The 18,575-nt window shown below is 37.8% G+C and overlaps 1 protein-coding gene across 2 annotated transcripts in view; it reads left to right on the top strand.

Moving 5' to 3' along the window:
* WAPL (WAPL cohesin release factor) overlaps positions 1-18,575 on the top strand; it is a 74,432-nt gene that overhangs the window by 21,695 nt on the left and 34,162 nt on the right. For both annotated transcript variants that reach the window (XM_074874421.1, XM_074874420.1), the window contains exons 3-4: positions 2,608-3,657; positions 10,051-10,169. In XM_074874421.1, coding sequence (XP_074730522.1) covers positions 2,608-3,657; positions 10,051-10,169 — 1,169 coding nt within the window. The remainder of the gene's footprint in view (positions 1-2,607; positions 3,658-10,050; positions 10,170-18,575) is intronic.

Below are 18,575 nucleotides of genomic sequence, written 5' to 3'. Positions count from 1 at the left end.
TGTGTCAGGGTCTTTTGCATTCCAGTCAGACTTCTTATCTTGCTTCTCCTGGCCTAGGCAGCCAGTACAGTGAGTGTTGATAGTAACTGTAGACACCTTGGTTCCTGTATTTGGTTATAGTGTCTCAGAAATTTCAAAGACATTTCTGCTTGTCTTGTTTCCAGAAAGTAACACACTTGTATTTCTGGGTATCTGTGTGTGAGGTGCAACAACAGAACATGGCAGATGCAAATGCAGTCTTCGTGAAACTCTGGTACCAAATCCACTGAGCTATTGTTGGCATTCAGGGAAACCAAAGGGACTGGTTTCCCTACCAGTTTAGAGGACAACAGGTGAAAGACTTAGTACTGTCTTTTCTGGCATTACATATTGTGTGGATACTGCTCGGCTAGAAACAAATCTTACAAAAACTGATTTCTTATAGTGGAATTTGTTCTTTTGGACAGCATAAAATACAAGTGTGGCTATGGGTTGGAGAAGTGCAAGACTAACTTTTGGCAGCAACTCCTCTTCAGATCTGTAGAAGTTCGTTGTAAAAACCTGCATTTCAGAAGTGATTTAATTTAAAATTTTGAGAATTGCATTTTCTGTATTTCTTCTGGAAGTCCAAATATTTTAATTTGAAGCAGCAGTTGCTGAAATTGTGTGCCGTTCTGTTCAGGTTTCATTGATTAAAAGTTGTGGTACAGTTTGTAATGGGAACTGTAGCGTTTTTAGTAGATATGTCAGTGGATTACTTTCACAGGTTTTAGCAGCTGTACAGTTAATGCGTTAGGCAGTGAATTATAGGATAACTTTCAGCAAATGTATTTAACTTCATCAGTAGGTTCTGTGGCCCATGCTGTTTTTCGTTTCTGCTGTGATGATGCTTTAGTTCTTAGACCAGGAATATCTGAAGAAGCAGCTGTAACCTGCCTGTGCATCCCCTTTCCTGCTGCAGTCGGCTACTATACTGCATCTTGTAGTATTACAAATGAATATATGCAAACTTAGGTAATTCATTGATTCATACATGTTTTGCATTTCAAATTATATTACCTTGTGGCGGGTTGACCTTGGCTGGATGCCAGGAGCCCACCAAAGCTGCTCTTATCACTCCTCAGCTGGACAGGGGAGAGACAATTTAATGAATGGCTTGTGGGTGGAGATAAGGACAGAGAGAGATCACTCACCAATTACTGTCATGGGCAAAACAGAGGCAGCTTGGGAAAAGTAACTTAATTTATTGCCAATCAAATCAGAGTAAGGTAATGAGAAATAAAACAAATCTTAAAACACCTTCCTGAGCTTAATTTCACTTCTGAATTCTCTACCTCCTCCCCCACAGCAGCACAGGGGGACAGGGGATGGAGGTTTCGGTCAGTTCATCACACACTGTCTCTGCTGCTCCTTCCTTCTCAGGGGGAGGGCTCCTCACACTCTTCCTCTGCTCCAGCATGAGGTCCCTTCCATGGGGTCACAAGTCCTGTAGTGAACCTTCCCCAGTGTGGGCTTCCTACGGGGTCACAGCCTCTTTTGGGCATCCCCCTGCTCCAGTGTGGGGTCCTCCACAGGCTGCAGGTGGAGATCTGTTCCCCTGTGGACCTCCCTGGGTGCAGGGCACAGCTGCCTCACCATGGGCTGCACCACAGGCTGCAGGGGAATCTGCTCCAGCGCCTGGAGCACCTCCTGCCCCTCCTTCACTGAACTTGGTGTCTGCAGAGTTGTTTCTCTCACATATTCTCGCTCCTCTCTTTGGCTGAAGTTGCCGTTGTGCATTTTTTTTCCCCTTCTTAAATATGTTATCCCAGAGGCGCTACCACTGTCGCTGATGGGCTCGGCCTGGGCCAGCGGCAGGTCCCTCTTGGAGGCGGCTGGCATTGGCTCTGTCAGACGTGGGGGAAGCTTCTAGCAGCTTCTCACAGAAGCCACGCCTGTAGTCCCCCCACTACCAAAACCTTGCCACACAAACCCAACTTCTTTTCAAGTTCTGTGCAAAAACAGAAATTACTTCAAGTAGAGCATCTGAAGCAAATCAGACACTTAAAATCTATATCACAAAACTTTCATTTGAAACACTAGTGTAGTTGCAATAGCTTGATGTAAACAAGGATGGGGGTGTATGTTTACATAAGAATAAAATACAGTACTCTTATAACCTATGTACAGGAACGAAAATTTTTTTCTTAAATATTTAGAAAATGCTTTATAATTGCTCTATATCTCCAGTTATTCACTTTAAGTTACTGTGTGTGAAACACTGACCAAACTGAAAATTTCACTGCAGACTTTTTCTCCTTTTTTGTGTAGGTTGTATAGATGGATAAGTGATTGTATTTAGGGTTTACTGCTGTGTTTTTCACGATGCACATGTTTTCAAAGTGATGCTTGTTTAAAGTTAGTATATATTTTTACTAGAAATGGTGAGAAGTTTTTATTATAGCAAAAATTTTAAACTGGAAGGCTTAAAAAGTATAAACCAGAAGGATAAGGACCTCTTTAATGTTTTTTTGTTATCGAACACTGAATATTTGCTGTTATATTGTGACTTTTCAAAGTTGCTTGCAAGGGCGATGATTTAATTTTTTAATAATGCTTTTTTGGTAATGAAGTTGTCTTTTCTTGTAGATAAAATACAGAATTTGAATGAAGATAATGAGAAGAACAGTCATCTCATCTATGAGAATGCTGAAGACTGTAACAAAAGCAATGCTGAAACTACAGACCCTTCTGGATACAACATTGAAGCCAAGGACTTGCCTGATTCTTGGGACTCCCACATCGGAAAAACAGCAGACTCTCCATCAGAAACATCTCAGACAAAGGGGCCATTAAGAACTCACTTGTATGAATGGGAGGATGAAACTGAAGACACCAGAACTGGAGAGTATATATTAGATTTTGACAATGAACATCTCTCGGAGATGAAGAGCAAGGATGAGGAGTGTGATAAAGAAGATACTGAAAATCCAAAGGAAGCCATTAGTGAAGAGCTTGTGCAAACTATTCCTAGGCCAAGCAACTGTAGGACATACTGTCGATCCAACAAAGCAAAACCACAAGGGGCAACAAATTTTGACAAGCTAATGGATGGCACTAGTCAGTCTTTATCCAAAGCAAACAATGAGTCAAATAATGATGTTCTGAACCCAACAAGAAAAGTTTCTTTAAGTAGTGGGACCAGTTTTAGAGGGACGGTTGGACGGACTAGAGACTACACTGTTCTACATCCATCTTGCTTGTCGGTTTGTAATGTTACTATACAGGATACCATGGAACGAATCGATGAGTTTACCACAGCAGCCCCTACTGACTTGGGAGAAGCTGGCCGCTTAAGGAAAAAAGCAGACATCGCTACTACAAAAACTACAACCAGGTTTCGACCAAGCAATACCAAATCCAAAAAGGATGTCAAATTAGAGTTTTTTGGGTTTGATGATCAAGATGAGGGAGGGGGAGATGAAGGCGCCTCTCGAAGTTCTGGGAGTTCCAATTACAAAATCAAGTACTTTGGGTTTGATGACTTGAGTGAAAGTGAGGATGAAGATGAAGAGTGGCAGATAGCAGAAAGGAAAGCTAACAAAAAACGAAGTAGAACTGCACCATCTTCTTCATTACAGTCAACCTCTGACGGCAATGAAAACTGTTCCCAGGATAGCCAGCTCAGTACTAACGCAGGTAAGGAGAACTCTTCTGGAATACATACTTGATATTTACATTTCGTTGACCTTTATATTTTGGTCTTTTTGCAGTATACCTAGGAGTTTGTTGAACAGCACTGCTGATTTGGAAATCTGAAAGTTAAATTCGCTTGTTTCTGCTGTGGTGCTGTCTGGTGTTTCACAGCTATCTTGAAATATGCTTTATATCCCTTGATCTCTTGCCAGAGGTAGAGTTTTTTCTTTTGGAACAGAAGATTCTTACCTTTTTGGTGGGTTGAGCTTACAGTACCTATGTCTGGAAGGCAGATATCTTCCCACAGAAGCTCCACATCAACCCAGGATTATGGAGCTGAGTGCAGAAAATTAAGTAGCTCTTAGAGATGTGAAATATCTTTTTCCTTTTTTTTTTTTTTTTGAATGCATTTGTAAACAGCTCGGACCTTTCTCGATTTCCATCTTATTCAAGGATGCACGGCTTGAGAGGGAGGCTGTGGGGTCCCATGGGATGCCAGTCAGATGACTGGCTTTGGGTGTACCTCTGCATATTGATGTATTTCTAGTTTTGCTTCGTTTTCAGCTATCTCGGTCTTCTGCACAGGGGGTGTGTGTGTGTACACATACATACACTTACACACATATGAGTAAAACTGTTCACGCACAATTTGCTGAGCAAGTGCAGGAGTTTGAGTGCCTTTGAAAAATTAGACTTGCTTGATGGTTGATTGGGTCCCGCGTAATGACTTTGATCAAGGTTGAGGCGTGTGGGTGAAGAACAAAAGGAATAACTTCAGCGAGAGGTTTCTTTTAGCTTTTTCTTCTTGAAAAAGTCTAATGCCAAAGAATCATGCATGTTGGAATAAGTATTTCAAAACACTGCCACTGTTCTAGGAAACTTTTGGTCCTCCCTCTTGGAGCATGAAGAATGAGAAGTTTTTATCCATTCAGTGCAGCTACATTTATAAGACTTTGGCAAAATGTATTTCATTGTGATGGGGAGAGGGGAGGACTTAAGTCTAGCCTTGCAAGTGTTGGAGAAGCTGTTTCTGCCTACAAATAGCTTCTACTAATATAATCCAGAAATAAAATTTCATAGGAAAAAATGTTCATTTCTCTGTTCTAATTATAGTGGCCTCTAAAAACAGAATTGTCTGTAAGCCTTTTAATCAAATGTAAATTTAACTGCTAGGTTTTTTTTATAAACTATAAAAGGGCCAAATTGATACTGATGTTATATGAGAAGATTGTGTTTTCAAACAAAAAACCCTAGATTTGTTTTTGTAAAATTCAGTTACGATCAGATATTTGCGTTCTAGTCTCTTTGGAAAAGGGATTTTAGTTACAGGGCCACTCATGAAATACTCCATCTGAGTCCCTTTCACAAGTCTTTGCTCAGCCATTTATTCAAAGGAAAAAAAAAAATCGCTTATACAGTTAATGCAGCTGAGATGCTGACCCATCAAATAATCCTTTCAGTTGCTGTCCTCTGGAGTCTCAGAATATCTACAGTTTGCATTCAGCACTACATTCACCAAGGAGGTCATTATACTCCGAGGTATCACAGATTATTTCTTTGAAATATCTTCCTAAGAGATTCCCGTGGCACAGGTAGATGTAAATTTGTGTTTTGTTAGTTTCTTAATACACTTCTCCACTTCTCAGGTAAGAGCTGCCTCTCAGCGCTTTTGCTGAGAGATGCTCCCCCTTTATTTTGCCTCTCTTTTGCTCATTTGATTCCTGTTTTGTGCTACTGTAGCCAGGTAAGATTTGAGTTGCTTTTTTTCTTTTAAAAAATGAAAGGATGACATGAAGTTTTTTTCCTAAATTGCAGCACGTTCTGTCGTTTAAACCTGTAGTACAGATTATAAAAGTGGGGAGTCTGATGTTGCCCTGAAATTTGTAGGACTCCTTGATATATTTCATGCTGTCTTCTCTCAGACCTCTGAAAATTTTGAGCATCATTATCACTCAGAACAGCTATAGTAAGGTCCTTAAATGTAGTCGTGCTGAGTCTGAGGATTTCTCAAGGGCTTCTGGATCAAAACCTGAAGTTGCAGTAAAATATGTGACATTGCTGTGAGGTGTTGTCTTTACATACTGAAAAAAAGTGACTTCTGCGTCCATGGAAAATGCCAGCTTTGAATCCAACCTTTAGAAAAAGCTTTCAGAACATCTAAAACTTGTTCCTGAAGTTACAAACAGTACTGAGAGGTGCTGAGTTCTGTGCGTGCTGTTCTCTTTTGTACTAATGAATAAATCCACAGATAAAGAGCCGGTGTTTCCGTTCCAGGTTGACAGGTGAGATGCCAGATTGCCTCTCTGAATTCCAGCCCCGGAAATTCCTAAGACTGATTTTGATGTTCTGTGCATAAGGAATGTTATATTGCATAGTCAGTTTTTCAAGAGATTTGATGCTTTCTGTTAGTTTTACAAAATTTTTGCCATAATACCAATTTGGTTACTTGCCATAATCTAGGCCTGTTTTTATGAAACCTATTTTAGCATCTTAGTGTAAAATGTCACGCAGAGATTTTCTAATGGAACTGGAAATGGACTATTCCTTCCAGTCTACTAGTTCACAATTGAGGGAAAGTAAGTTTAATAGTACATATTTAAATGCTCCTGCAAATGAAATTTAAGGAAACACTAAAGACTAGATGGATAATATTGTTAGTGCAGGACAAAACGCAAACTAGATAAATTCCATTTTAGTTACTGTCTTTCACTGAAGCATCTTTTCTGTTGTTCACTTGTATGATAGGCTTGCCTGCTGAAATGGTTAAAAAACACCAAAAAAGCAAAATAAATAAAACCCCCCAAAAAGCCCAAACCAGGAGATGCTCCAGCTTTTAAATTCCTAGATGCTGTTCACAAACATTTCTTTTTAATGAAGGTACTTCATAACTTTGAGATTTTTGGTGAAGCTTTGAGTTCTACTTAGAGTTGCTATTTTTTTGCCATTGCAATCTAAAATTCTGTCATATCAGTTGGTGTAGCAGGGCAGTGAAGCAAAAGCTCCTTTCACTTGACCCTCCCAGCTGTAGTCTGCCAGAATGCCAGGGGCTAAAAGTACTGAAGAGGCTTTACTAGATCTGAAACAGTACCTGTGTCGTTTCACTAGCCAGAATACAGGATGACTCTAGTAAAGAGAAGCTTTTAATACTAGAGGAAAAAATGACTTAATTACTTGACTGTGTTAATCAATGGGGAGTTTCATCCAAGAGAAATCTGACCTAATGATAAAGAAGAGTAAAGCTTGACCAAAAATAACTTTAAGCTTCAGTTTTGAAGAGCAAACCTGTATCTTTGGAGGGGGTTATGCTTCTGAAAATAACTGTGCTGTCGGTTTGTTTCTCTCTTTTGGGTGGTCATTAAGATTTCTAATATATTTAACTTCTGAACTTGTAGTCTCAGATTGCTTTATTGTCCACCTGTTCAACTGGGACACCTAGGACTATGTTAATGCTTGTTTTACTACTTTTCATTTTGTCCAGTGACAATAAAATTACTACAGAAAGTGACAGGCATTAAAAAAAAAAAAAAAAAAAGAAAGAAAAAATACTGACTAAAATTAAACATTTCCATATCTCTATGTAGATTGACATAAGCAGGATAGAACAGTTGCCGTGAAACCTTCTGCTAAAGGAAGGTATGAAGATCTGTCCTCTCTAACATGCTTATTTAGTTCACCTCCTTCACTATATATCTCATAAGCAGTATAGTAATGATGAACTACAGTATTCTTGATTTAATTTATAGTAGCAGTTATCATGTAAGTATTACAGCTTAGCCTTTTGCTTTGTAAATCAGTTCTGATATACAGCTTAACCTTTGTGTCATGCATTCGTTTTCCTTTCAGTGATCAAGATGAGATTCCTATACTATTTTTGGATAATAAAACAGCTTTTGTATATAAGCATCTAATACTCAGTTCATTTCTGGTGAGCAAACTTGCCCAATTTTTTTTCTTCCTTTGCACCTCCTCAAAAACTGAATCACCTTAATTGGTAAATATTTTTAGCCAGTTAAAAGTACATTGATGTCCTCAAAGGCAGATCCTGTTTGGACTTCAAAATCTTCTGCAGAATTACCCTTAGGCACTAAAACAAAAGTGTGTTGTTTTTCCCCAGGAGATTTACTGTGGTGTTGCCTTCTAGTTGGTCTTTGAGCATTTTTCCGATTTAAGTCAAGACAGGCAAATTATCTCAAAGATTATAAATGCCTTCAAAATGGTTGGATAGAAGAGAAAAGGCCTTACGTGCTCCCATATTGAGAAGAAGGTGAATATGTTCATCTTTTCTGTGAGGTGGAAAAACCCCATCCATACAAGAGAGAACCAGTGGAAAACAAGCTTCATTAGAGTTACTGCTTACCAAACTACTTGTGTCTTTGCCTGGCTCAGTTAATATTAACAGAAGACTTCTCCCCTACACCCTATTTAGGTTGGATTTGAAAATCTGGTGAGATATGTATGCAGAGTGCTTTTAGGATACCTAGAAGGCCTCAAAGAGCATTGCTCAAATAAGAGCATCCCAGATAATATTATGAAACTAATCTTAAAAGTGATTGCTATGCTAGCAACATCAAAAAATGCAAAATTGTCCTATTGTAAGTAGGAGTTGAAACGTTCTTATCAAGAAGTTTCTTTGAATTTAAAATTGCCTAGTTTAAATGAGTTATTTCAGGATCACATAGGAGTAGAATTCAAACAAACTTAGATGATTTTAAAATTGTGGCTTAGTTGATATAGAGCACTGTTAGTCATTATTAACCACAATATCAGCTCCAAGTCTTAGCACAAGGCACAAATTATTGTGCTGATTTGGTGGGTGAAAACATGTCCTACATTTCCGGAGTGACTTGCATGTTTGTAATTATTGTAGTCAAGTGAGATATTTTTTAGCTTTTAATCTACAATAGGAGGGTCCAAGTTCTGTTGGTTTGACTTTCTTTGGGGATTACGTTCAGTGCCTGGCTGCTTCAAAAGTATTTCAGGATTTGTAAGGTTGTGTATCAAAACAATTGACTCCTTTGATTGGTGAGTTCCAGCAAAAGACTAAGTTGACTTTTATATAGATTTGGAAGTAGTTTTGCTTTATTTAAGTTAATGAGAATCAGTCTGTAATATTTTTTTCTGTTAGACTAATTTTATCAAAACATCTTTTAAAGTCAACTATTTTCAGAGGGATTGTTCATGTTGTCAGCACTAGAGTTTAAGAACACATCGTACAACTAAACTGAAAACCAGTGATCTGGAATGTGAGGCTGGTTCTGGTAGGTGCCTTGCAGTGGGTATCCTGCCTGCCCTGACGCTGCCAAGCCCACTGAAACTTATTGCAATTTAAGAAACTTTTGAGCCTTATTTTAAGAATACTTACATCCCCCAGACTAGATAACTTCTGTGCCTTGTGAGTGCCATTAGAAACTTGCTTGCCTGATTTACTTCTGATTGCCTCCTTACCTAGGCACTTGACCGGTCCTGTTTACTGGATGTGAGGGCACTTGGGATTAGAGTAACATCTCCAACCTGCTTGTATTTTTGCAGTGCGGTTTTCAAGTAGTGGCAGCTTCTCTGGAATAGATCAGTTTTCTAAACTGTTTATCGGATGAAACAGTGCTTCTCTGTGTCTGTCTTTATTTCCATCTTGAAGTTTGTGGTAACTTCTGGTTTATACCGAGTAAAAAGAACATAAACTGGTCTCCAAGGGATAATGCTTCAAATACAACACAAGTCTAGAGAAAAAAAAAAAATAGGATAAGAGTTTAATTAGATCAGTCAATTTCAGATTTACCGTCCAAAACTGAGGACTAGAACTCTGGTAAAGCAAGTACTGAATACATTTAAAGGCCACTTCAGTGGTTCCTTCTAGCTGACCCCTTTCTGAGCTGATGACTGTATTTTTTAATGCTGTTTGTAGCAGAATAGGCAAATATAAACAAGCTGCCTTCATGAGAAATGGAGTAGGATCAATTGTTCAGTACTGTAATTGTAGTGAGAAATATTCTTCTAAATCTCTTAATTTCACACTTTTGAAGAACCCCATCTACTGTTTAATTCGTCTGCTGCACAGAGTTGTAACAGTAAGCCATAGGTAAGCACATATAAAAGGTAACCTGGGATTCACAGGAGTATAAAATGGGAAATAATAACTTGAAGCTTACACAGTGGGCAAGAGGTACTATAATGATTGTGACAGTGTACCTTGTAATGTATCTTCTGTGTATTATGACAGTCCATTTAGTAAACCTGAGCTCCAGAACTGTGTTTGGCTTTAAAGTTGATTTCTGATGAAGATTGTTTGTTTATTGTATTTCAGAAGCTATACATGTGGAAATGTCAGATGCATGAAATGCTCCAGCAGTTCAGCAACTTTCAGTATGGTTGTTTCATGTCTATATTTACATTTTACAGATCTTCTGGAGTTTTCAGAGGATGCATCTGGTGTGCCTGAAGGCAATAAGAAATCCACAAATAAACAAGGTGATAAATCTAAGGAAAACACCAGGAAGATTTTTAGTGGGCCAAAGCGGGTGAGTAATAATACTGAGCCCAAGACAAAGTTCTTATTTTAATTAACTCTTCAGTATTGATGTTTCTTTCTGTATATGTAAAAAGGCTTTTGTTGCAGTTTATATCTGCACTTGAGATAATTTGGTGGCTTTTAAGATTAGATCTGGAAAGGTAAAACCTTCAAGTGCAAAATTTTTGTATTGATTGCTGGGAATTTCACTTTTCAGATGCAAGTCTGGGGCTGCATGATGGTAACATGCAATGTAGATACATTCCCTTCTAGATGATTGTTAAAGCAGAGCACCGGTAAATGCTGTGTGGTTTGGTTTTTCCTTTTTTTTTTTCTTTGCTTTCCCAAGAAATATCTATGATGATATAGAATTGAACCTTTCTGAAAGCTTTAAGTTTGGCATTGGTATAAACTTTATAAGGACAAGTGCCTCAGTAGCATGTGGAAAAGTGAGATTTTTTATTTTCATGAAAAGCAGAAAAGTAACCCCCCATCCCACCCCCGTATACCCAAGCTATGTTGTATTCAGTATGAATTTGCCCTTTCATACTGTGAATGGAGCTTATTCACTTTGTTGATGCTAGGTGTGGTTTATCTTACCTCTTATTATAGGTTACTCAGTATTTTGAGGCTTTTAAAAAAGTGCACACAGCAAAAATTGTGTTTAGCTATTAGGTGAAAGTTTGCAATAGTGGGATTGATGTAATCTCCATTAAATGAAGGTTTTATGACTTGATTGTCCAGGATACTCATTTCTAATGCTTACAGGCCTTTTCATATGCTTTTTGCATAACAAGTTCCCGTTGTCTGGTGAAGAGAATAGCTGTCTCACCATCGGTGCAATCCAGAACTGGTGTAATAGTAGAAAGAGGGAACTGGAGAGGGAAATGCACTTGTATTTCTCCTTTCCCTTTGAGTTCCATAAGTTTTGCAAGACTCAGCAGCTGCATGTTGTAATAGAAACTCTCTTTTGTATGTGTTCAGAATATGTTCAGCAGTCTTAACAGTTCTAAAATTTTTTTTAATTTTCCTTGTTATTTTTCTTAAAGAATTAAATCACACTCTAAAATTTCTCATAAAGTTACCTAATTACTTGTGTTACATGATAGTTTCACTTGAAATAATTTTTTAAGGGTTTTTTGCACTTCCAGAACCAGAAGATTTAGTATCTCCCCAGCTATCTTGCTATAGAATCATTTTCCATTTAAAATGTGGATTTGTGGGTGGAGAAAGGAAGGCAAATTTGATTTATTTCTCAAAACAGGCAAGGGAATATTTTCATTTGGGAGGACACATGACCAATAAGTACTGTCAGTTGTAATGCCCTTTTGAAAAAAAGTATCTCTCTTTGTTGCTGCGTGACTTTGGACAGAATGGGGAGCTCTTGCCTCCAGAGTTTGAAGTCAGGCTATTGATAAGTGAGGAGGGTCTTTTCAGAACAGAAATAGTATTTCTTACAGATGAGAGTTGCTCAGCTTCTGCTGATTAAATAACCAGTTTTTAAAAATCAGCCTCCTATCAATGAACATGTTACAATAGACTGAGAAACAGAAGTACAGGGAATGTAAATTTAACTGTACCTTTTTTGCTATATTTTTTAGCAGCATAAAACAGCTGTGGGTGTTCTGGTAAATAATACTTTTTTTTAATGTTTAAATATTTATATGCTTCAAATACTATTCTGTAATGGCATTTTATGTGTTTCTTGTTTAATTTTTATACTTTAGGGTTTATAGGAAAGTGGTCTTAATTAATTTTGAATGTATATATCATGAAATGATGTGGGGAAAAAACTTTGGGCAGTATCATACTCTGGGAAAATATGGTTTCAACTCTAGAAAATTCTCAACTGGGACTAAACTTAATTCAAGTGGGAAGGGTGAGAATTAAACAGCCTTTTTGACCCTGTAGCAATATAATGGACCTAGAAGTAGAAATTGCTGTAACTGCAATTCAGCTTTTAAACTTTCATGTTCTCTAATCATACAACTGTTACATGGAGTTACTAAAAAAGCTTGTAAAACTTGTTTTGATGGTAATTAGAGACACTATAATTATCTTCCTAAACTACAGATATAGACTGTTAATCTCAGTCGCATCTTAAGTGAATTTTCATTCTGGGAATGAAAAAAAGAACTAAAAGTATTAACCCAACCATAACTAAATGATCTAAAAAAAATAATCTCTGGAACTTCTTCACTGTCTCACCACCTTTTTTCTTGTAGAGACTAGCAGATACAGTATTAATTCTTTTCTGCTGTGTTAGAGGTATGGCACTTTGCATCACACTGAACTGAAAAGTAAACCACTCTGTTACTCAGGAAGCAACAGGTGGTATCGTTAAACTCCAGTAGATCCAGAAAGCAGAAGTATTTTTTACAGTTCGTAGTTAGCAGCACTCTCGCACTTGTTTGTGCTTTTGAAACTTGACCATTGTACTCTAATGTTAAAGTCCAGTTCTTGAAACTTTGAGCATATGTGTAATAAAAGATTACAGACCTTATTGACTTAGTGAATAACAGTGTTTCTGAGAACTGCTTTTAACATAAGGAGTCTCACTGAAATCGCTGGGTATTCACACACACAATAACGAGCATAAAAAAGTTGCAGTAGCATGTACATTATAGTAGGTATGTAAAGTCTCCACCAGAATTTTGCTTTTAAGTGAATTAAATCTCTTTATCCTGAGCCTGAGTTATGGGGGGAATATTATGTTCTGTAGCAACATAATTATGTACTTACAGTACATAAATACTGGCATTAGTTGACTTGCAAATTATGGGTGTGAAGCATACATGAGTAACATCTGCAAAAGTTTGTTTGCAGCTGTTTACCATTTTAATTCAACTGGTTCAGTAACTCGTGCTCTAGCACAAAAGTTTGGGAACTCTATGGGGCTGTGATATGCCCACCTGCTGGTCCCTTTGAGCTTAGTTCCCCTCCTACAGATGAAACTAATTCTCAATTATCAGGCAAAACCCAGTAAGGTACACAAGAACGTTTTGCTGCTGTGGTCCAAATCTACTCAGACTAAAGGCTTGAAAATAGTATCCATAAAAATTCTTTCCTGAGATTTCTTGCTCCTGCCCCTCTCACCATAAATTTGGGCTAGAGTCAGGATATGAGGAGAATCAGTATTTGTAGGAATACTCTGTAACAGTTCCCAATGGTCTCATGCAAATTATGCGTGTCTCTAAATAGGAACCTGGAAAAAAAACAACTTAGAAATGTAAGACAAAGAGAACTAGTCTATCCCCAAACTTGATCTTTTGATTGATCAGTCCTAGAAGTTGATGACTCTGCCTGGTATTTTGTGCCAGAGCTGTACTGTCAGTTCAGCGGTTCTGTTGTCCAGCGTGTCATTAAGGACCACCAAATCCTCTGAATTGCAAATTTTCTGGGATGGCCCTCTGCTGTTTAACTCGAAACGTGTGCTAAAGAGTAACCTGCAAGTCTACGCTGATCTTAGTTCTGCCTGTGGCCATAGGAAACCAACTGAGACAAGGTGAATACTGATTATCTTTGAATATTCCAAGGTAAGAATGTAAATAGAGTTGCAAATCATAATTATAAGGTATGGAAGCATTTCAGCTTGAGGGGCCAGGGAGACAGGGAAGACTATAATCCTTCTGTTAGTGCTCTTCAGTGCTGCTAAGACATATGGGAAGACTTACTCTGTCGCATGAAGTGAGACAAAGGAGGTATAACAGAAAAAAGCACTGACTTTTTCAAGTAGACATATCCAAAGGCAGTCTCCATGTTGTGTTTTCTCAAAGTAGCATGAGATTTCAAGCTGTGTCAGGATTTTTTTTTTTCTTGTGCCTTAGAATAGGTGACCTTTACAAATTAGTCTTTTGGAATTAATCTCTTAGAGGTTGATATTTCATAAAGCTTCCATGCTTTATGAATTGACAGAATGCAGTTTAGCACCTATAAAAGACTGAAATTGTCTTGAGAGGATAAAACATACACTTTCTGTGATTGGTAACACGAGGAGGAAAGTACTCACTGCATGAGAAGTCTACATTGGTGATTCATGGACTGTTCAAAGTAAAAACTGACCTGAATGCTAGTCCATTGCTTAATGACTTCTGACTTCAGTTGAAATTTGTGTATTTCCCTTAACTACTCACTTTTGTAATGAGAACTGAATGTTTATAAACAAATTTAAACTAGCTTAACTATTTTTTCTTATTCTCGTGTCCTGTTATGCCTAGAGAAATTTCTCTAAACTTGCTTGTTGAGGTCGTAGCTCTAGAAAACCTGTCTGGTTTGTGACTCTGTATATATTTCCCCACATGTACACAGTGAATGGGAAGAACAGCATTACATCAGTGTAGGGTTTTTTTTTTCCTCTTGTGTGCACACATTGGCTTGTACAGGATAAGGTATGGAAAAACTTCTTTGCCTCTTTTACTTGATTATCAGAGCGTTTCCTTTGGGCCACTCACTCAAGTACTGGACCACGGAGTTTCCAGTCAAAGAACTTTCCTTGTTTTTAACAGTGGCACTGCTTGAAAGTTATTCCAGTAATGTGAAATGCATTTGTCAGGAAAAGCTGAGATCTTGTATTATGCATTAAAAAACAATCAACCAAAAAAACCACAATCACCAAAAAACCCCAAACCCAACAGAACCGTACCTACTGTAAGGACTGGTTTTGCCTGAAAAAGACAGAAAATAACCAACAGAAGTATTTGGGGAAGCTGCCTTTGCTCTCCTTTTGCTCCACCTGCTCACTCCTGTTTCCTTTCTCCTTCAGTTTCCCAAGGTTCTGTATTGAACTAAATTGAGGAACCCATCTGTGTTTAAAAAATAACCCCCTAAAAGGAAATATTTAACACATAAATCCCAGTCCGGTTCACTGGGAGACTGTAAACAATTGTATCCACTCAGTTGAGGGAACTGAAGAAGAGAGATTAAGTCATCTTAACCTGGTTAAGTCAACATTGCAACGGAGAAATGCTCACTAAACACAGCCGGCGTTAGCAGGATTATATGCATTACTTTGATCAAGTGACATTAATAGAGTTAGTCATGACAGTAGTGTTGAATACATGAATGAAATCATTGCTGAATTCAGACATGGCTTAGCCAACAGACTGCTTCTGAACACTGTATCCAAGATAAAAACTTGTTCCAGTCATAACACTGTAACTATTTATTGCTTTTCATGTTTTATTCAAGTTTTACAAATAACTGCTGTGTTTTGTGCCCAACAAGGTACAGAAATGTGTGCAAGATTTCCAAGTGTGTTTTTCGGACAGATCAGTTGGAAGGACGTGTTAAATCACTACTATGTGAAGAGCACTAATTTCCAGTTATCAAGTGCTGAGCCAGCAAAATTTAAAAAAAAAAAAAATATTTTTTTTTTTTGTTCTTTTGTGTGACTTCAGTTTGATCTGCAACTAGTCCGTAGCTCATTATTTAATTGCATCTTTCTTGTCCTGTAGGCAGGTTTTTTCCATGAGTAGGTTCTTTTCATTGAGTTGCCATATCCCTGTTACAGATTTTAGGCACTGTGAGAAACTGTCAATCCTTGAAAATAAATCTTATGTGTGATCCTGTTTTTCCTGATAGGATTTACTGTAATACAAGTTTAAGGGTATAACCTATGAGATCTTTTACAGGTTGATGTGAGCTTTTTCCACTGGTACTTCATGCTGGGTGGAAGAAGCTATAAATATCAGTTTGAAACAAATGCTGTGTCTAAGTTTACTTGAAGTCCAAGATGAAATACTTGTACCTGATCTCTGAAAGTGTTTTGAAATCAGAGAAGTATGAAACTATGCAATGGCTCTTGGTTTGACTGAGTAATCTTACGGCTAATATGACAATGACGTGTGCATGGGAGGGGAAAGAAACTAGGCTGTGCTGTGATCTGTAGTTTTCCATTTAGCTTGTATTATACTTTACAGTAGATGTTTATCAAAGACATCCTGCAAGTAATACTTATTTTTGCTTGCCTGCAAAAGAACCTGCATTTCCCCAAATGAAATTTTAAAAGATATTTTCTTTAAGATTTTTTTTTTTTTTTTTTTAGATTTAGTATATGTGAAGATTATCTTGAAGTACACCATCTCAGGTAGTCTTGGTTAAATATTTTTCCATAGCATATTTGATGTAAACAGTCTTGGAAAAGCATCAATGGAAGTGTAATTCTAAAGTTTTGCTATATCAGTCATAGCCCTTTCCATACGTTTCACAGTAGGATCAGGGTAGACTAGTAAGAACTAATTTTAAAAAGAACTGCTTGTCTTTATCTTGCATAACCTTTAGGAAAAGAGTGTCCAACCATTTTTTCAGTGATACTAAACTGCTAATACTACATAAATTGAGCTGCTATTTGCGTCCTAATTTAGCATGTCAAAATTGCTTTTTTTTTTTTAATTGGAAAGATTATTAGTTGACATTTGCTATTTTGACTCTGTTGAGCTGAATTTTGACAATCAAATTATTCTGTGAAATCTCTGGCTTGTATCAGTTTAGTGCTAAGCCAGCAGTCTGTTTCATCAGCAGTTTGACAAAGAGTGGTGGTCAGATCTGACAACCTGTGACAGCATGTTGCTGCTTCTGCAGTACATTCCTTTCATTTACTGGTTGGTGCTTCTGGCAGATGGTCTGCCCAGTCCTGAACTGAAGTGTTTTTTGTGGGGTTTTTTGTCCAAAAACTACTTGGTGGAATGATGCACAAGGGATGAGCTGTTCTGAGTGCTAACCAATTATACACAGCATGTGATTTTTAAGCAACTTTTATATTGCTGGAATAAAAATTAATTTTAAAAAAAATGAGATGATAAAAGGTCAGATAAATATATTTCTTAAATAGTGGATTTGTTAAAAACCAAAGCTTCATATTGATACGATTATGTCACTTAACCTTTGCAAAACTGGATTCTTTGGTAAGCATATTTAATTAATACTGGCTTCCTAGTGCTTACCATTAGGGATTATTTTTTTTTCTTCTATTAGTAATAGACCAAAACCAATTCTTAATTTTTAAGTTAGTAAACAGGATACTAATCAGGACTGGCAGGTTTTTAGATTAGTCACCTAATTTGAAGAGTGAAGTAGCCACTGTAATTTTACTGAGTTGAGTTGGGCCATAACACCTTGAAGCCATCTCAGAGTGAAAGCAAATTGGTCTGTTCAAGTTCAAAATAATCATTTGATACTGATCAAAATTATTTTCTTCCCACTCCTTCATATTAAACTGTGGCGAAGAAGGGTGTGTTCTGGTAGATGCCAAGCTGAGATCCTTCCACCTGGCAAAACTGCTTCCTCATCTGCCCTCCATATGCAGCTGTTAGGTAGAACTGTGGTAGGAACATTATTGGAGGTGCATTTTGTCTCCTGTGCAGTGTCAAGAAAGATTTTATCTGTTGAGACATAGCTTTGTTCTGAGAAAGGTAGGGATGCAAGCTGCGACATGAAGGTAACAGGCTAAATCCTCATAGAGGCAAGTGGAACAAATGAATAATAAGCATGGAAATCCTTCTCCCCTTGTGTGTACTTACGCTTTTCAGTTGAATGGAAAATGCTTTGTGTTTTATATTTTCAGCTCCTACAGGCATTAATTCTTAGTCAAGAAGCAAAGATGCATTAAAACATTTTGAAATCAGATTCTCTCTTGCATCTTCGCATTTCCACGCTGCCCCCACCATGAGTTGCGTAGTTCCCAGTAATTAACTCAGTGTTTTAGTAATTAGGCAACGCAGGATAACTGTGTAGGATAAATGTTACATTCCAAAAGGCCTCAGTCCTGTAGAAAGTTCTAAAATGGGAAAAATGCTCAAAGAGATTAAAATATACCAGTTTCATTTGCCAGTGGGAGCTTAATTTATATGCAGATGAATATGCAAAATTGTCTTCACAGCTCCCATGTACTGTAAGAGCGTGGTTGGTTCACTCGGCTCGGTCTGTGACTTCATGTACTTTAGATAATAGCGCGGTGCAACACAAGCACATCTTGAGAATGAAACAGTTGGTGTTTGGGCCCAATGTCCCCATTATGTGCATCCAGAAGTTTTTGCTTTGAATTAGCTTTGTTCTGATCTGCTTTAGGGTATGCCCAGTAACAGCTGGCGTGAGGTCAGTGCTCTCTGGAAGAGCATCTTCAAGTTTGGTTTCATTGGAAAGGAATCAGGTAAGCATACTGAGAGACTTGGTGATGCAAACCACATTGTCATAACTGAGGACATCCTGGAGATTTATTTGAAAAATGTTTTACTGATCCAAATGGAAACGCTTATGGGGGTGTATACACACACACGCGCACCCCAACCATATGACCACTGGAATTTCATTGCTGTTGCAATTTTGTAAGGCTTTCCTGTTAAGAGATTGATACACTTTGAGTAGATTAGGATTAACGGCAGGGTGGGGGGGATGTGTGTGCACGTGTGTCTCTGCCTTT

Source organism: Strix uralensis, chromosome 7 (genome assembly GCF_047716275.1).
Source record: "Strix uralensis isolate ZFMK-TIS-50842 chromosome 7, bStrUra1, whole genome shotgun sequence".
NCBI lineage: Eukaryota > Metazoa > Chordata > Aves > Strigiformes > Strigidae > Strix > Strix uralensis.
This window is presented reverse-complemented; position numbering and strand designations above follow the sequence as displayed.